This window comes from Lutjanus erythropterus, chromosome 5, assembly GCF_056507025.1.
Source record: "Lutjanus erythropterus isolate fLutEry1 chromosome 5, fLutEry1.hap2, whole genome shotgun sequence".
Taxonomy (NCBI): domain Eukaryota; kingdom Metazoa; phylum Chordata; class Actinopteri; order Lutjaniformes; family Lutjanidae; genus Lutjanus; species Lutjanus erythropterus.
Window position 1 is genome coordinate 35757790 of NC_139321.1, and position 21327 is coordinate 35779116.

At 37.9% G+C, this 21327-nt stretch overlaps 1 protein-coding gene across 4 annotated transcripts in view; it reads right to left on the minus strand.

The window, feature by feature from the left end:
* ldb2a (LIM domain binding 2a) overlaps positions 1-21327 on the minus strand; it is a 155505-nt gene that overhangs the window by 55941 nt on the left and 78237 nt on the right. For all 4 annotated transcript variants that reach the window (XM_084719756.1, XM_084719755.1, XM_084719754.1 and 1 more), the window contains exon 3: positions 3560-3732. In XM_084719756.1, coding sequence (XP_084575882.1) covers positions 3560-3732 — 173 coding nt within the window. The remainder of the gene's footprint in view (positions 1-3559; positions 3733-21327) is intronic.

A 21327-nucleotide genomic window follows, 5' to 3' on the forward strand; every position in this document is an offset into this window, starting at 1 on the left:
TTATCAATATTGATATCTGCCTCAAAAATCTAATATTTGGTGCATCCTTTAATACCAAAACAAATTCTAATTCAGCCTTAAAACTGCTCAATTTCGTCCTGATTCTGTTTCCCTGCTATGAAGAATTTGCTCAAAAAGAGACTCTACATTTGGAAAGAAGACCGGAGATGGAAAATCGCTGCCTTCATGTCAATAGAAATGACAGCTGATACCAAGAAATTCTGGGATCCAGTTCATTTGTATTGGAAACAAGCAGTACAATCTCCACCCATCTCCGCATTTTGTTTATTCCTTTTCAGAAAATAAGATTTTAGATCTCAATAACAGACAAAATTACTCGCTAAAATGGAGATTTTCTGTTTTTTGTTTTTTTGCAGTGATGTTTTTTTAATTCACTTTTTAGTCTCACAGCCCGTGGCAGGTCAGCCAAAAAGTTAATTTCAGACTCTGCACACACGCTTACACACACACACACACACACACACAAGAGTGAGTGCATACTGTCAAGTCCTGAAAACAAGAGGGCGTATAGCTGTTTAATGTCAGAACAATCCGGTCTGGTGCTGTAGCTCAGGGTTCATGGTACAGGGAACATGGAATCCCTTTAGCTCGCCTGCTCGGCGCTGACAAGGTATCTGGCCTCAGATTCATTTAGACAGTCAGCAGAAGACCACTAAGAGTCAGCTAGCCATCTGGATCAGACTGTGGTGAAGCAGATATTCACTCCGGCTCACAGGGGGATTCTCTCCCCAAAGACAAAAGCAGATGAGCTCAGCTTTAGTGCTTTCAGAAGACCTCGGTGTCAGGTTTGGATTATCTCACCTGTGCAATTTGTGTTTCCTCTGCTTTTCCTGCTTCTTCTTGTCTGTGTCTCACTTATACTGCAAACTGCACCACAGCCCTCAAAGATCCTATTCATGTCTCCCTGGCTCTGCCTTTGGAGTACCTGAGGGCTTAAGAATCTGTCGACATCTTTAACATAAGAAATGCCAGTGGATTTTGGGGTCAAGGAGAAGGCCAAAATGCCGATAAGTAAAGAGGGTAAATATGGCTCTGTGTGACATTTCCCTGGATGAATTCTTAACTCCAAACACTGGTTAGTGCAGGTATTTGGTCACAGGAAAATACAGGTAGACTGCATTTTTCAGCTGAGACAGTTTAGTGCTAGAATTCAACAGACAGTAACAGTACATATGACTGCAGGATTTTTTTTTTGTTAATGTAGTCTTAAAGGTCTAGTGTGTAAGATTTACAGGGATTTTCTTGCAAAATATGGCAGAAATGTAACATATGATAATATATGTAATGTTTCCATGAGTGTTCAATCACCTGAAAATATGACGTGTTTTTATTATCTTAGAATTGGGGCTGCAAAATTAATCAAAATCACAATGTGGCCAAGAGCAATATCCAAATTACAGAAGCTGCAATTTCTCGATAAAAAAAAAAAAAAAAAAAAAAAAAAAAAAATCTGACTGCAGTGCTGCAGAGATGCCCTGGTCAGCAAACCTTGCTCTCCTTGTAAGAGAACATGTTTGTTTGGTACAAACACAAACAAATGTGACATTATCAGAGTTGTTTTTTTTCTCAGTGTAAATGAAAATAGGGACACAAAACTGGTCATCCCCACAAATCATGACAATCACAATATCTACTGAAATAATGGCAATATAAAACAAAAGATTTTGTTTTTTACAAACCAAACACTGGCTCTAGATACAACCTTTCACATTACCTGGCTTTGTTAAATATTTGATTCTGATTGGTCAGTTACAGTATTCTATGGTTGTATAGCAGACTACGGCCATGACAAACAGGCCGTTGCTATGAAGGACAGACTGTTGCTATGGACACGGTTCTCATCATAGACTCTGTAGGGGCAACAGAATCGTTTTAAAATGAATGTTTTGTGTCAAATAATTTGACTTTTTAAGGTAACTAACCATGTAATAAGTGGGATAATGAGCAGTGAGGGGGTCGTTATTGCAAAATAAACCCTGTCAGGATGGTTCAAGTCCTGCATCACGCTGTCGGGGTTTATTTCGCAACACTGGTCCTGCTCACTGCACATCGTCCTTTAAATGTTTTGCGCCAGTTTCACCACCACCATAGTTTCTTCAACATGCTGGGAAGGGAGGCGTGAGACAATGTTTAAAGTCTGTCCTAAAACAATAGCCAGATGTGTATGACTGCACATAAGGAGAGACGACGAAGATGAAAAATAATTACAGTGACCAACTCCAATCTTCACACTTGAAAAATTGTGAACCTGCCCTTTAAAGCAATGCACTACAGGTGAATAGGGTAAAAAAAAAAAACAACTTTTAAATATCACTGTAAAACCCAGTTGGTTACTTAGGCTACATTAAGATAATTCTTTATTTATATTACAAGTTTTCAGAAATGTTGTGTGTAAATATGCTAATGGTGCATTATCTAATTAAATATGTGCCAATTTGCACACATTTCCCAACCAGAAATCTGACCAATGGATGAAGCCAGGCTCAAAATTATTTACTTATTTACTTACTTATTTCATTTCGATGTCATATAATATTAGAGTCAAAGGTTTTCACACAGTTCATTTCCATAAACCAGAAAATACTGTCAACAGCCGTTTTTGACATGTTTTTTGGGATAAAATGTTTTATAACTGAGGCTATGAATGATATATGAACAAACTCCTCTTTGAAAGCCTTCAGAGTACAGACAGGAGTAAAACTGTAAACTTTAGTGGATTTAAGTCCTACAGAAGAGATTTCTGGCTCTGGAAAAATATATCATTTTGAGAAAATAGTCTTAACCAATGAATATCACCATGAAACCTCCCCAGCTGATTACTTACATTTAGATGTTGTTGTTTTTTTTTTTTTGTTTTTTTTTGCATTACAGAAATGTTATGGATGAATATGCATCATCTAATTAAATATGCACTAATTTGCCGACATTTCCAGAACAGAACCCGAACTAAAATAAGCATGAAAACATTATGTTTTTGCCTGTAGTGTCAAGCCCTATAAGATAATATACTATATGAAGACATAATTTGTAGATTATTTTGTGTTGTTTTTACTCCCCCAAAGAGCAACTTATTTTAACATGCGTGCTTTACAAATTCCAAAAAAATGTATGTAGCGTAGAGGACAGAATATCTGAGCTTCTGTTGTGACAAACACTATAAAATGGGGACAGAAATGATGGATAAAGTACATAAAATTTACAAACTCAAACAGTAGATTTAGTTTGGTTACCCTTTAAAGCAAAATTTTCTTTCATAAATCAGGAATTTAAAATGTATAGAGTCTTTACACATTTTTATAATTCATGTAGCAAATAGAAAAAGACCTTCCTGTGTTATCCCACACTGAGAGGCCACCAGGTGTGACTTGCCAACAGTGGGACAGAATGAAACAGGGAGGGGAAAAAAAAAAAAAAAAAAAAAGAATCAAAGGGTGTGAAATGGATTTGATCTTTAACCAGTTAAGCGCCTCGCCCGGTCCATTATCATAGCTTGTGATCAATTATTCATGGTGGGAGAAGCTCAGGGGTCAGGTGTTACCTTTGTAAACATTGGCTTCCCGTGCTGGGTGACCATGGTGCACTGATCACAGTCCAGGGTGATGCAGGAGTTGTGGAAGGACTCCTTGGAGTGTTTGAGGATGTAGTGGAGCTCGGTGACCCCTCCCTCGAACACCGTGCTGAAATAGCGGGGGATCAACGTCCGGCCGATCGCTGCGGGAAGACAAAAGAGGGGACAGAGCTGCTAAATATGGAAAGCAAACGAGGAATGATCTGGAGAGAAGACAGCAGGCTTAGATAAGTGAGAAGAGGGTGATAATACAGACTGGCACAAACACAGTATCTCTAATAGACTATGATGATGCTAATGCCTTTGCTGCTACAGTAGTGACTGTCCCAATTATTTACAACAATTTATGGCTACTACTGGTATTACTGTAACTACTACCATTATATAGGGTACACAACTATAAGCTATTGCTGCTACAATCATGATTTAGGGCTGGGTTTTGTTTAAAATTCTTTATTATTTGTGTTGATATAATCCCTGAGCTCTTGCAATGCAAAAAATGAATTTCAGTAAAGTACTAAAGCCTTTTTTTTGCTGGGGAATAAGTCTTATTTCTTGTCTAAAAAGAAAAATAATCTTGCCAAGAAAGTTTTGCATTAGAAAAGTAATCTCATTTCAAGAGGATATATATCTGACCATGTCTTCATAAGGTATTACAGCTAATATTGAGCCAGATTTAACCAGTGACGAGCTATAACAATGGTTTGCTTAATATCTCTGCAGACGAACACGACTGGTTTTCTTATTTTAAGAGTAAGACCACTTGCACAGCTTCTCAGTTTAAGAATCTTATGAAGTGAAGCCAGTTAATTTCAATTCAACTATTTTTATTCATTGACTACGAGTGTGAGAGCATCAAACCCATTTGGCAATACCAAAGCAATACTTTTTGAAGAATATCTGTATGGAGTATTTAAACATTTTGGAAAATTCTCTTTCTGTTCAGAGTTTGATAAGAAGACTGATATCGTTCTCCTGTCTTTGTGTTAAGTGTGAAGCTGGAGTCCGGAGGTGATTAGCTTAGCTTAGGAGACAAGGGGAACCTGCTCGCCTAACTCCTTAACCACAAATGATTATTTTTACCTTTTGGTTGAATGGATTAAACACACAATATTAGGCATAATAACATTAAATCGTCAACCAGTAATCCGTCAATAAGAATTTGATCAATCAAGTAAAATTTAATCAACCTACTCTCAAATAAAATAAAACAGAGATTATCTTTATGAGCATCCTCCACGTTATCTGATGTTCAAATATATGTGTGTAACATGTAGGCTTGTCAGAGAGTATGCAATATGCTAAGATTGATTATGGGGGAAAAAGCATTTGGTATTGTTGATCGATCAATTAACTGAACATCAACGTTATCAATGATCGATTGAGCAAAGTGCTTAAAATTTACCATTTATATTTATTTTACTACCTGCTTACAAGCTGTTCATCCATTACAGTACTGTATACATATATATTTATATGTATACCTGTCTACAATCTGTTCTCACTATGTAAATGGATACTGCATTAGTGTAAACCTGTTTTCATTAAAGTACCTACATGTTACTATTATTCACCAGGCTACCACAGCATTACATTTTACTTTAAATTTTATTTTAGATTATTTTTTAATATATTTGAGCTGCTGCACTATTTTTGTCTTAGATTCTAGTTAGATTTTCTTTATACATATTATTCATATAATTATTAGCCTGAGATATATGACTTTAATTGCCAACAACTGCTTCACTGTAATTGTTGTGTACATGAAAATAAAAGTGCTTACACTTAATACTTAATGCACAGAGATGAGAGGCATTCATATTACTTCCAGCAAGGGTATAAAAAGAAGTCTATATAATGTCAAACTAATCCTTTAATGTGAGGGATATGAACATGTTTTATAAAACTCTTTCACAACAGAAGCCAAACTTCTCCCTAACAAATGTTAAATGTTATCTAAAGATGAGCAGTCATACAATAACTTTAAATATAAACTTTAAATCATAAACTGTATGATCAAAGAATAAATAGAGTGCAGTTATTATCATGCATTTAATTCCAGCCACTGGAACGTGAAAATGTTCAATATTCTGTGCAACGGAAACATTGTGGTCAAAACCAAAACGTACTGAGAGTCAATCCTACAACTGCTAATACCACTACAACTGTTACTACTAATTATAATATTAGTCATTTTTGCTGGTTCAAAAGCTATGTTACTATGGATAACAGGTGCTGTATCATACACTAGATATTACACTGGACATTCAACAAACATACTTAAAAAGTGAAATTAAATTCAAAGTGATAAAAATGAATGATTAAAGAGAGCAGAGTCCAGACAGAATCAAGCAATATTTAGTTTATGTGTTAAGAAAAGCATAATAGCAAATTAAATGGCTTGATGAGGACATCTGCTGTAGATTCATTAATCAAGATAAACATTTTATTGGCTGCACAAAGCTTGTTGGAGGAGGAAAAACTGATCAGATGTTCAAATGGATGAAAGTGATTAAATATTTGAGAGCAAAGATGTTCTGCTTTTCCTATCTGACCCCTTTTATATCATAAAAAATCATTCTAGGGACACGGGAAAGATTGTTAAATCCACCGTCTATTGATTTGACTTTAACTCCTGTACTCATTATAGCTGGTTGCTTGCAATGCTGCCAATATAAGAGTCCCAGTTTTTCACCATTCAAACACCCTGTAAGTTTATCTATAAAGGAGCAATATGTAACAACTGCACGTCCGTAAATGAGTGCTGCAATCCAAATAGCAACTTGGAGCCAAAGAGTGTGCATTAAATAAGTTGCAATCCTGTTTAAAATATGAGGGTTGAAGGTTGAAGCGAGTTTGTCCTCCCCAGACAAAGCAGAGACAGACAAGTTGCAGGAGCTCTGCAGGAGCGCAGGATACATGCAACTTCATAAATTGACAACAACAAGCAACGATGAGTCCTGCACTGTAAGCTTATCAGCTGCTTCAGTGCCAGTTGTCTGTTAATGTAAAGCTAAGCCTGTTATCCTGAAAACAAAAGCCCACTGCTCTGAAAACACACACTCTGGACAATGACACGTGATAAGTGGCTGCCTGTCACACTGCGTGCCAAACACCATTAACATTTTGCTCAGTTTAACCTTTATAAACACCTACATCTTCTACAAGATTATTATTGATTTCTTATGGCTCATAAACAGACACTTACACATTCAGCAAAAAAATCTGCATTAATTTGAACTCTGATTAATGTGAAACGGACATACAAAACAGCTACAGTGTTCACGTCAAGTGAAGCAAATATTTCAGCTTAACATGTTTCCTTGATCTCTGATGACTCATCTTGGTCATTTTATCATTTATTGCAGTAAACAGATTATAGTTTTCTCCTTTAAGAATATCTACAGAACATGTGTTCATTCATTCATATCTTTCCCTTGACTTGTCTCATTAAAAGCTGAAGTAATGGGACTAAACAATAAGTGTATCCCACACAAATAATTTCCAATATTCTTAGCAGTGCTGTCGAAATGTGAGAACTAAATGAACTCACTGCTACTTTTGTGCTATTGAACAGCAGCCATCCTCCTGATTGTGGTCACTTTATGAATCAAGACTCTCAATGCAATGAAAACGATTGGACTGTCTTAAGAGCTACTGACTCACTGAACACTGGGCAGCCTTCAGGAAACCTGTTCACCATCCAAGAAAAACTCAAATCCTTTATTCTTAGATTGAGTCTGATTTCCCCCTGAAACAAGTGTCAAATAAATCTTCCAGAGCAGAGAGGTAAATTCAGCTCTTTCCAACACATCTGAAGATTAAAGGTTTTCTTGAAACAACTGACTATATCATGAATTTGGGCCTCTCAATCTACTTTTTACAAGACACGACACCTCATATAACATACTCACTTTTGAATATTCCTCATACGAGTGAGGCTGCACAGGACATGTTTCCAGATAACATGATTCCATGAATAAGTTTAGTATTAAACTGAATTATTAAGATGGACAACTTCTGCAGTGCAAACTTTTTGCAGAAGCCTAAAGAGACAATGAGCAGGCTGCATGATGAAAACCGGAGGAGGAGTCAGGGAGGGAGAGAGTGTCTTCAGTGTTTTATAGCCCTCAGGCTTCGTCTGGTTTCTATCTCCTCTGTGTTAGCTGGCTTCAAGGAGAAGAATGGATGATACAGGGAGAGAGAGGCTTACATTTCCCATTACATTATGGATGCACTGTGATGGCATGCAAGATACAGATTCCTGACAACTTGGATGTGATTTATAGTATGAAATCATGTCCTGAAATGCCTTTAGTTCCCAGCTTTTATTAACAGCATATTTTGTTAATAGCCAAATGCTGGTTAATTTGGCTGAAATAAAAATTTAATTTCACACAGGACCCTCCTAATAAAGAGTGTTGAAACTATCCCGGACATAAGAAAGCACTGTCTTTAACAGTAGCACCATCGCACCAAAACTTTAGCTTCACAGCTTTAGAGTTCTTTTGTCTCAGAGCTTCTCTACCTCTGCAACATCGGTGAAAATCCCACTCTACCCCCCCCCCCCGCCTACTAGGAAGCTGAAATCCAGCAACACCTCTTCTTTCCAGCAGACCAGAGCATATGAAGTCCAGCTCTTTATATACCAGTGCTCTTTCTATAATCTGAGCTGTATTTACATGAATAAAAGTTTGAGATGCTTTAGCTGAACAGCTCTGCCATTAATTAGCCTACAGTTTATACTAAGGCTGCACAATATAGTAATGATCATACTGCGATTATTTTGGCTGAAATTGCAATTGTGAAATGATTAGTGGGAATGATCATTTTTGCTTTACAACTATCATTTTCACTTAAACATTTGTTGAGGTCTGTACCAAACAAACATGTTTTATTACATCTGTCGAACAAGATTTGTAGGCCAGAGCATCTCAGCACTACTGTACTTTATGTGTTTTTCTTTCATCAGAAAAATGCAGGGTTCTCCAGTTTGGATTTTGCAAATAATTGTGCAGCCCTTGTTTATATCATAAAACCTGTCTCAAACAATCTAAAGTCTATATTGTCACTTTTTCTTAATAATAACAAACAAACTAAATAAATAGATAGATCAATAAAAATGAAGATTGTTCGTTAGGTTAAGTTAGAAACTGTCTTGGGTTCATCACAGTCAACATGCGTAACAAACAGGACAAATATGTTAAAGAGGAGTTCAGTCACAGGCAATTCAAACGAAGTTTGACAGGCCTAACAAAAGATAATTTTAACAAAAAAGTAAGGCTGCAACTAATGATTATTCACATGATCAATTAATCTGTAGAATATTTTTTATCTCTGAGTCTCGGGTAATGTCTCCAAATGTTTTGTTTAGCCCAAACTACAGTCCAAAGCCAGCAACACATCAAATTTGCTATTATAGAAGATAATAAAGAAAACAATCAAATATTCACATCTGAGGAGCTGCTACAAGTGCATTCTGCTGAAAATATGAACCAAAATGATTTAATAATTATTAAAATTGACAATTATTTTCTGTCAGTACACTAATCAGTGATCAACTAATTGTTTCTGTCCTAAGTTTGTCAAAAGTATTTAAGTATTTAACACCACAGGTTTAAAACAACACAATATCTGTTAATTATAGTATTGAAAGTGCCAAAGCTATAAAACAAAATGATCTTAGTGCACATTTAAGACTTCGGGTTCAGCCTTTATTGTTCTGCTTGAAATTTGGCTTGCAGCAGTTTTGTTCAGTGACTAAAGAAAAAAACTTTTTTTGCTTTTTGGTATTGAAAGAGGTATTGAGTATTGCTTTTAATATTAGTATTATATCGAAGTTTAAAATTCTGGTGTCATGACAACTCTATTCAGCACGAAAGAAAAGTCAGATTACAGCCAATACTTCATTACATGACTTGTCAAGATGCATATTTTGCAGTGTAGGCAGAGCTTTATTTCAAAATAATGTGAGGAGAAACTATAAAATGAGATGTTAATGCACAGGATTCACTCAGAATATAAAGCAAGATACTCTTCAATGTACAAGTTAATATGTAGATCAGGATTCAGCACAGCACCAACAGCGAGCAGCTGCGTCAAACAGCTTTCAGTCGGGACAAAAATTGCAGCCTCTTCTGGAAACTGCAGAGCTCAATATTGCAGTTTCTGTTACTTGTTGAGCAGCTGTGCAGACACAATTTGCAGAACGAGCCGCACCATCTACAACTCCACATCTTAGCAGCACATTCCTCCTTAAAGAGCCCGTTATTTCTCCAGCCTTTATTTTTCCAGCTATAGGGTTTCTGCTGAACACTGATCACTCATTTTCAGCAACGCCCTGCTTCACACTCCTGCACACATACATGCCTAAGAGCTGCACTGCGACCACACAGACTTCATCCAAACATCACCGGGCGGTCCCACTTGAGTAACTTGACTTGCTCAAGGGCAGGGCCAGTAGTTACTGAGGGCAAAGTGCTTCTTATTCACTCAAATGTACAAGGAATCCAAACCAGAAAATGTTTGATCCTACAGTGACAGTTGTAGCGCTGGCAGCCAACTTTTAATGTTCCTTCTTCTAAATATCCAGATCACATCTTTGATAAGTGTGTGCCACACCATATGGAAAACAAACAAATAGAAAAAAATATTCAAGACATTTCCACTGTCTCCAATAGTAAATATTTATGTTTTATATGTCTTATAAGGCTCATGTCATGTTATGTTAAATACTTTTATTTACTTATCAAAGTGGCATTTTCCTCATACAACATAATTATAAGAATAAATAGCTCAAGTAAGCTTTATGTCTGTTATTTATAAGTAAAGTATACAGCAAATTATGTTTTCCACATATGTGTAATTTAATATTTAAACATGTGTCAGTTATGAAAACATACACTTTTAAGATATAATTATATACCATTAAATATAAATATGGTTTATGTTTTTTATTTGTGTCTCATATATGTGACATCTTAGATGTCTTATAAGGTATTGAGGGTTTTTTTTCTTGCCTTACACAATACTTGCACAATGTTGTTTTTTGCCAACTCATATTCAGTTTTATATTACACAAATTTACTAAGGATCTTTTTTTATATGTGGTTTAATCAGAAATCAGAAACAGAAGTCTTATTGATGCCCGGGGGATAATGAGTCACATTACATACATATGCTCCAATTCAAGTGTAGAAAATGACATAAGCATGGAGAAATTATAGGAAAATAGAAATAGATCATGCTACAATGTACACAGTGTAATGATAAAACTGTATGTATTGTACAGTTGATTAACTGTATGGATTATTGCAGTGAGAGCTGTCTTATATATGACAAGTTTCAGATAAAACATAGAAACATTTAAAAGTTAAGAAAATGTATCTACATATTTCCTATATGGGATGTCTAGTGGGATTTCAAGTTACCTCAGCAGAACACTGATAATGTTTACAGAACACCAGTAACCCTCATCCATATAGAAAACTGTAAACTCCAAACTCAGATCACACAATGGTGGGCATTTGGAAATTATCCCCGTCTTTAAAAAAAATTCAGCATACTGCGTTGATGGGGACAGGTAGAACGCGTCACTTCAGGTACCAGTGAGAAAATAAAATACCGTCCGGCAGATTCAGTTTGAGTTTGAGATCCATGAGTTTGTAGGGTTATGAGATGCCAAAACACTGCACAGCTTTTTACAATACCACGGGACAGGATTTTAGAAGTCTGGCAAGCCATCGTCTTATTATTTGTTGCAACAATCGCGAGGTTAACGGTGGGACTACACCGTTCACGTTACAAAGTAATCTACCTGGGATGTGCTGCCAACACAGCGCCTTGCCAGCACATTTGAACCAAATTCAGCTGTTCTTGTTGGACGACCCTGCGTTTTATTTTTTGTTGTTATTGTTGCTTCTGCATTGGCATCCTGCTGCATCATCAGAATGACCTCATTAAAATGAATGAGGGGGCTGGTTTTTTTTTTTTTTTTATTCAGGGCTAATGTCAGTCTGAACTAAATCAGTGATCCCCCATCAGGGGTACTTGTACCCTTGGGAGGCACTTTTGCAGGGGGTGCATGTGATTGTGGAACAGGTTGGCTAATTTGAACAAATGGCTATGATTTGGTTTTAAAGAATATTCATCTACATAGATGTGTTCAGGAGAACAAGTAGGATTTATTAAGGCTGCTCCTTAGTTAAGTTATTGTATCAATAAACAGTGAAGTACCAGCTATGATAAGGATGGACCACCAAGTCTGAGTCAGTCCTAACACCTTCACACCATGTGCTGCGAATAAGTGTGATAACAAGATACCATGTGAACAAAGAAGTTCAAACAGTAACTCAAACTTTTTACACCGTGTACTACTTCACAAAACATTGAGCCTTCCAAGTACCATCTTAATGTTTTGCGCCATCTGGCGCTAGCAGGTGATGTGGACATTTCACTAACCACTAGCACCTGTGGACGGTTCACTGTCGTTCACTTCATTTTCAACACGGCTGCTTGAAATATTCTCCTCCTGATCTGCAATTCTCTTTGTAACAGTTCCCTGCTTGGAGCCAGGACTGCAGCATTTTTAAAGTGTTGATTTTCAGTCTCTACATTTTGCCTCCGCTTGTTATCTTGCCATCCCAGTTTAGCTTGTAACTACGGTAATCATGGATGACGTACATGTGTGCTACGTGCAGGATCGTGCCTACATAGCAGGCTGTTATTGAAACAAAAACACAGTAAAGAAGAAACATATCTTAAATTACGTTTCAGTTGTCTCATACTACTACAACCAATATTTTGTAGAATTTTAGTAGCATTAAATATATTTAAATTAATGCCTCTACAAGGAGTTTTAATTGGTTATGAAACAGTCTCAATTTATTACTGGTGCCTCGATATGACCTCTGAGATTATCAGAGAGAAAATCTACTATTTCTATATAGTTATTCTTAATTTCTGCCACCGGGTGTGATTCTGCATGAAATCAGATGAAATGAGCCTGTGTTTTTTTCTGTTCTGCCTATTTTTCTAGGCAGAACTACACTCAGTCACTAGGTAAGACAATTAAAAAGAAGCAGGAGGAGATTTTTCTTTAGATAATGTTAATTTTTATGTTATATTTTGTGGTTGTGAAAGTGGAAACACCACTGCTTTTGTCCACAGGGCTCTCAAAAATCAACTTAATATGCAAATTCCTTTAAGCTGATTTTAATTTCTAAAAGATATTTCTGATTTTCCTCTGCACAGTATCACAATTTGAGAATCTAGGACTTAAAGTGGATCAAACCGCCTTTCTAAGTGACTAAAACCAAACTTAACTAACACTGGTTATTCCAGGGTCACCGTGTCTTTTATGATCTAAAAATCCTTGTAACAATATATTTATTTTTATAATTAAAGGTGTTAAACTGCAAGCACTTGAAAATCAATTCAAATAAAAACATGAAGGTCATGAGGGGTCAATGAAGGGTTCTTGAGCTCGTCTGATTAAGCGGCGAAGGTACGTCAGGTAAAAAAAAGGTTGAGAAACACAGTCAGCAGCCCTTAAAATCCCACAAGTATACTTATTTTTTTCTTCGCTTTGTTTTCTTTTTAGCATTGTCGGTTCAAGTTGGAATCAACCCTCTAATTCCACTAAGTGTTAGTGACCCGGTCTACCCACTGAGCTACGGCGGACTGTTAATAACAGCAAAAACAAAACAACCATAATTCCTGACTTCAGGATTACAAAGGCGAGCATGTTGGGATTTCCTTTAGCCTCTCGTTCCTCGCCTGGTGGAACAAGTCTCTCTGTTCCTCTACATTTTGCTGCCCATCAAATCTCCATCATTAGAACACTGCTGGAAAAAAAAAAAAAAAAAACAGGATAGCCACATTATCCAGCAGCACATGGCCTCTGATTTCAAGCAGAAATAATCCATCTTAGAGTCAACACTCTGTTGGCTAGAATTATGCTCTTTCTCCCCTTCCCCCAGGGTGGGTGGGTGGTCAGGAGGAGGTGTGTGTGTGTGTGTGTGTGTGTGTGTGGAGGAGAAAAAGAGGGGAGGGGGTGAAGCCTGGGAATAAAACTTCATTTAGAAGTGAAATGTCCCCAAAGACAGTGGCTCGAGAGGCTCTTGAGGTCAGACCTGGATGGTGGAGTCTCAATCAAGAGAGAGAGAGAGAGAGAGAGAGAGAGAGGGAGGGAGATGAGGATGATGTTGGGTGAGGGTGTGTGTGTGGGGGGGGGCAGCGGAACGGGGGAAAGGGGGAGTGTACCCGTGACTGGCATGTTTTTCAAATTCGATAAAGTCAGGCATGACTAAATAACACATAAAATGTTTGGCATCGTGAGCAGTGGCTGAGGGAAGAAGAGGAGGAGGGAGGGTGAGCTGCAGGGTCCGCTCGCCGTGGATGACTGTGTAAATGATGCTCGCTCTCTCTCTCTCTCTGTATCACTTGCGCTGCTCTCTCTCTCTCTCCCTCACTCTCTCTCCCTCACGCTCTCTCTCTCTGTATCTCGCTCCCTCCCTCGCTCGCTCAGCCTCCACCACGGTTGAAAAACAAAGTACGTCTAGGAGTGGAGCTGACTGCTAATGCGGAGGAGCTCTGAGGAGACGAGGGGGAGGAAGGGGGAGGTGTGTGGTGGGGGGGTAGTGGTGTGGTGGTGGTGGAGGGGGTAGAGGGATTGGGACAGAAAAAAAATGAGCAAGGGATGAAAGAGGGAGAGAAACAGAGACGAAACTATGGGGGAAGATGAAAAAATAAGGCTTGTCAATGAGGGAGAGAAGACTCACTGAGGGGTAATAGAGGGGAGAGACAGCAGGAGAGGGTGAGACGGCAGGAGAGGAGAAGGAGACGGGGGGAGAGGAGGAGGGTGGGGGTGCTCAGGTGATACGCAGATCTGCTTCTTGCCCACCTCACCAAGCCATGCAGGAGTTCTGGTTGTGTCTTCTCAACCAAAACTGTCCTAATAAAACCCAGTGTGCATAACCCAGGGTGACAGAGTGATAGATAAGCATGTAATGGTAGCCATGCTAGCAAGTTTTGGATCATTTCAAGTGCAGTAGTCTTGTCTTTCTCTTCAAATATTTTCGAGGCTACCTCGCTCAGTATTTACATTGTAGGCAAACACTTTAGTCGAGTTGCTGTAAGTCAGCAGGCATTGTCGCCTTGGCCAAGGGCACTTTTAAAGGACACTTGAAACCACTGACATGGCCAGTCAGGTGCATGTTTTAATCAGTTGTATTTGAATGCACCTCTCTCTTGTTTTTCTGCCCCTATACACTCTTCTAAAATCTAAAGGAGTAATATGTAACAAAAATGAGTAATAGCGAGTCAGAGCCACAGACTGTATATTAAATAGGTTGAAACCTATTTAATAGACGATCTATGGTTGAAGCGAATCATTTCCCCCGACTCACTGCTCCCAGACTTGAGGAAGCTCAGGCAGGGCGTAGGAACACTGCAGAAGTGCAAGATGAGCGCAACAGCACAATAACAAGCAACGAGTCCAACACTGCAAGTTGATCAGCTGTTTATGAAAAAAACAAAAACCCACTGGTCTGAAAATATAGTCACCGCCTGCTAGATTCCATTAACATATTTCTCAATTCACCTGTTATAACCATCTACGCCTTCCAACAGATTAGATGTTGTCTTACAAATCAGACACGAAACAGACTGCCTTGATCTGAAATCTAACCAACAGTGCACAAGACTAGCAAACTTTAATGGATGTAACATGGGAAAACAAAAACACAAGTTACAGAATGGAACAGGAATTCCATTGCAAGTATTTAATCTAAGCATTATATTACAGATCACTCCTTTAACGATTCCTTTTGAATCATAATTTTTGAATCGAGACTTATTAGGAATCGGTTTTCGATGCCCAACCCTATATATGAAATTAAAGTAAGGCATTCAAGTTCAAAATAAAGTGGTTAAATTCAACTTTCTCTTGGTCTTTATTAAAAATAGATCATTGAAAATGATCAGTAATCATCAACATAGAATAAAATTGAACATTTTCTTGTGTTTTAGCTATACTGTCCTGCAGCCCTACAGTCCGAGGTGATGTTTTCAGATTATTTGCTTTGTCCAGCCACCAGTCAGAGACACTAAAGATATTCAGTTTAGAATAATATGAACTAAAAAAAAAAGTACTTTAGATGCTTGAACCCAAATGATTGATTGATGTTGGATAATTTTCTGGTGCATTTCCATCCAGCAGAAAAAGTAACCACCTTCATAACCAGTGGGAGAATAAGAATATCAGCTAAACACAAAAAAGTCAACACTTCAAGATCTACTAAGCGCAGACAAACTCCACAGTGACACGAGACACACAATCATTCACCACGCTGCCAAACTGAAGGAGCTTCATCAGCCCCATGTTGCAGCCCCATGTTGAAACCACTATCGTTTATCTTTTAATAGGCAGTCAGATTACAAACTCACCAACAGCGCACAAGACAAACAAACTTCAGACGAATTACTGCAGAATGACAAAAAACGTGCGTGGAGTCCAGACGAGATGAAATGCATTTGTTGGCAATCTTATTTATTTTTCCTTTCTCTCTCTTTCTCTCTTCTTCTTCTTCATGTTTTCGTCTTCCTGCAACGTGCTGATTGGCCCGTCTTCAGACGCGGGGCACTCCAGAGATACAGATTAGCTGGCACTTGTTTGGGCGAACACGACAAGCAGCATATGCCTCTCAAGTAACGTGTACCCAAACATGCAATTTACAAATAATTAACGTGGTGTTAATTAGTCACATTAATTCATGCCACTTTGTTGGGATCGTTTCCCCCCGTCGGTCCCCAGGACTCCTGCCAGCAACGTCAGCCAGCGAGACGGCAAGAGCGATTTTTCTGCTCCGAAGCGAGAGCGGGGCGTCAGAAGAAAGAAGGGTCGCTGGCTGGTGTACACGCAGTGGCACACATACACACACACACACACACACAGAGAGAACACAGAATACACACAGACAACAAGACAAACTCAAACACACACTCATTCAACCACATATGCAGAGTTATATGCATATATGCTTAACAGTCTTGAATATTTATCCCTCCCTTATGGATTCGTGCACACCTACACATTAAACTAACAATCACAATATGTGGAGATGTGTGTGCGCTCATGTTTGAGACTAGTACAGGAAATGCTAAACTTTATTATATCTTTTTTTCATGCCCAACAAATCTCATTAAAAGACCAAAACCAACATTGCATGTGTCCGTCTCTAAATACCTTCTGACTTCCCTTCTCTGCCTGTGGCACTCAGCCCCAAGCACATTCATCCCTGCAGATGACATGCAGTAGAGTTTTAAAAGCGGGTCACAAATATATAATTTCATTTTTAAAAAGGCTAAACAGTTTCTTTAACAGCTGCACTGTAAATTCTAACAAGTTAAGTTTACTTAAACAAATTAGGAAACTGATTATTACTAAAGTAAGTAAAAGATTGTAACTCAAGGAAATATTACAGAATGACAAAAAGGCAAAAAGTACTGGAGACTAAAATTAAAAGACTAGTATAAAGTTAAAGACACTATCACTATTTAATTTAAGTAAGGACAATGTTTGCATTTACATTGTGGGTAGTGTAGTTTTTAGTGAATGTTAAACAGGCATAAATAGTGCATTTGTTGGGGACTATTTTCAGTTGTGGATTAATACACATTTAATGCACTGAGTATTTACAGCAGTAGGTATGTATGCAGCACTGACTCAAAATAAAGTACAACATCCATGTTCATAGTCGTGAAGGAACATGTCTCCCAGTGCGACACAGCAGCTCAGTCTATAACACAGAGGAATAAGATAAGAGGAATGATCTACATCAGGCTTTGGATCAGCTTATTGGTGATTTGTGATTTGAGTTTCCAAAACATTATTGCCATGAACACTATTTTATCTTTTATTCCATGTGCACTGAGATTGTTTTACAATTAATTTATTTGTTTTAGGCATATGCTTGCGTATGATGTTGATGATCAAAAACCATTAACTCTTGTATTTTTCTCATTCTCTTGGATTGTTTTAGAACATATTTATTTATTTTAGGTGTTTGTGCTTGATTTTATGCTTCTGCTACGATGCTATTTTATTTATATATAGTTTTAGTATAAACATATAAGCAATGTAGAGGGGTAACTAGTTAGGCGAAATGTAACAGCATTATGTATTTAATTACCAAAATGAATGTGTAATCCAATGTAGTGTATCCATTATAGTTACTAAGGAAAAAATCTGTAAGGGCTTATATTCAAATACACTGTTTTCTGTAAAAAGCATATATCTACATTATCACATTCATTGTGTCTGCTACTTTGCATCTTTTCACCATGCAGGAATGCCTTCTTTTGGCATATTTCCAGACAACGAGGGTCAGCAAAGCCATTAAGACAAATTTGAGTGCAACACCATTAAGGAAACTGTCTCTGTGTCTAGACGGGCTCCACTCAGTGGGCCTCGTTTTTGATTGGCTCTCTTGTTTGAATTTTTGTCTCCCTCATATCTGCCAATCCAACCCTTGCACATTGCTCCAGACATTTATGAGAAAAGTAATTAATGTAATAAGTAACTTAATTTTGATGAAGTAATTAAAATAGTTACATTACTTACAGGGTAACAAGTAATCTGTAACATGAAAAAATCAGAAGTAATCCTCTAAACACTACATATGAGTCAAGATCAATTATTGAATGTGGTACAAACACAATAAGTCCTATAAGAACGTTGCCTCAATAAAATAGATCTAAAATATGATATGATATATGATATGACAAATAGGGGTGGGAATCTTTGGGCACCTGCCGATTCGATTACGATTACGATTCAGGGGCTACGATTCGATTATAAAACGATTATTGATGCATCTTTATGTATATTGATGCACTTTTTCACAAACACATTTCTTTTTGTCTCACTGAATAAGCATTCGTCACTTGCAATTTTTAAAAACAGCGCATTTGTAATAAGAATTCATTTCGATTATATTTTATTAAACTATTGGAAATATGTGCAAACTGGAAAGTACCAACAGTAGCCACTAGTAGCCGCAGCAACAGCAGCCTGCCGTCTCCCCGACTCCTCCGTCGGGTGGAATCGAGTTACGGCTTCTCATGTTTGTTGTGTTGCCAAAGTATTTCATTTTAGCTCGACACAGCTTACATATAACGTGGCTCTTGTCCAGTTCGCTTCCGCCGTCGACGTTGTAGAAGCCGAAGTGTTTCCACACGGCTGCTTTTAAATTAGAAGGAGCTGTTCGGACCTCATGGCGAGGTGGCTGCCGGTCGGCCATGTTTGTTTTCCGCTGTGCGCGTGTCGCTCCAGGTGCGCGTCCCAAAGTGTCCCGGCGATGACGCGTACCGCGCTCTTAGTTCCACATTATTTAGAAGCTTCTGTATCACTTTAATTAACAGATTTAAATAATCGAAATTTGGACGTTTGTGAATCGATTCAGATTCGTCCACGTCCGAATCGCGATGCATCTAAGAATCGGACATTTCCCCCACCCCTAATGACAAAGCGACAAAAATGTATGACTGAACTGTATAATAACTAAAGAAGACAACATATCTGACCGTCCCAACTATTGTTGCTTTTCAATATCAAATACATTCACATACTTCAGTACAACAGTATGACTGAGGATGGATGCCATCTATAGTGTTTGTATGTGTGTGAATACTTGATAAACATGAAGTCAAGGGCAGTTTGTGCAGGGACATGGCTGTAGTTTTATCTTGTATTCTATATATTTTATATTATGTGTGTGTGCTGTTGTGCACGTGTGAATGCTTTTGTGTGTATGTGTATGGAGAACTTTTGTTATGTGTATATACTGTATATTGGCTTGTATATTGTTCTGTGATTCTCACTGTGTGTGTGTATGTGTGTGTGCGTGTATACTATACATACTATATATCCAAGTGTCTGTGTGATTGTGACAGTGCTTGTAAGTGTTTCATATCTGTGTGTCAATTGACATTCATGGTGCACAGGAGAGCAGCAGAGCTATGTGTTCTGAGTTGGCTGAATCTGTGTTGTCCATTCTAACACTTCCACACACACACACATATACACACACATACAGCATATACATGTGCAGTAATGATGTACCTAGGGAGTGCAGAGGCAACTAGGTAAACAATAAGCACACCCACATGCATGAACAAAAATAAATACATGTAAACATGCAGAGATGCGCCACGAAACGTAGGTCTAAGTGAACTAAGCCATCACCTCTTCCATCTCTCCTGAGCAAATAGACCGTTCAAGATCATTTTTATTGATTTGAAAGCAAAGTTTTATATTTTAACAGATACAACCTTTAAATGAGGCAGTGAAAGTAGTGCATCTACTGATTGCAGGGTTGGCAATTGAATCCCAGACGCCACAATTGAAGGTGTCCTTGGGCAAGACACTGAATTCTGCTGCAAAAATAATACTCAAAGACTGATTGACATGTGATGTAAATTGTTTTTGTAAATACGAATCAAGGTATACAGTCTCTGAAAGTGTGTAATTCAACTTTTTCCCATGGTCTAGTAGTGTGGAAAAAAAGAAATCGCAATATATCGTAATACTGAGTTGCAAGTTACATATGACAAGAGGTGGAGGGACTTGATTCTAAGATGTATCGCGATGCAGACGTGGAAGATTTTGAATCGATTCACAAATGTCAAAAATCTTTTTTCTAAATGTAAGATGACAACATGATGTTGATGGAGCGATGAAGGCAGAACTCGGCTGCATGGTAGTGCAGCACCCGCACTGTTTATAGTTTTCTTTTAAGGGTGAGATGTACTTCATATTCACAAAAAGCAACATGTGCGAGCATTGATTTATAATCTAAATAACTGCATTCGCGGAATGAATGTGAAGTATATTGTGATTACGTTTTACGGCATCACCCAGAGAGTAACTTTAAGATGTTAACACAGCAGTAATCAGCTATAACAAACGGGAACGGCTGAGCAAGACACACCGCAGCACTAAACAACTGAAACCACCGCTGTGGTGAGGAAAATAGCTGTCTGCTCAGTCTGTTTTACCTGTCTGGCTCTTTGTTTTTGGGCAGCAAGAGCTTTTTCAGAGCGAACGGTGCAGCAGAGAGGCTGCTTTCCACTGCTGGAGACATGAACGTTAACACTACCCATCATTTTGTTATTCTTGTACAGGCAGGAGACTGTGAGATGCTTTCAAATTAATAAATTCATTAATTGCTGCATTTAATGTTTTAAAATAAAAAGGCTGCAGACCATTTAATTGTCAGTTATGTTTCATTTTGTATTTCGGTGGAACTGAAACAGGAGACTGAAAATTGTGTTCTCTTTTCTATTAATTCTATCACGAATCAAATTGGACAAAAAGATTCCTACCCCAAATGCAACACGTGCATCAGGGTTACTTCTAAACCAGGCAACTTCTTGAGTTTTGGTGAGGATGCCTGAACATGAGCGACTGCAGATGGATAAAGCTTGGAATTTTGATGCATCAAGATGCGTTTTCTTACCACATCTCAGCCTTCAGAATCAGAATCGAATCAAATTGTGAGATACTAAGAGATTCTCACCCCTATTTAACTTATATTTATATAATTAAATATATTAGATTATACTTAAGATTTTCCTACCCAAAAAGAGAACAAGAAATAGAACAACATAAAGTAATACCTAATATTTTTTCCTTGATTATTATTATCCCCATATGATTTGTCCAAGAGCCCTTAAGC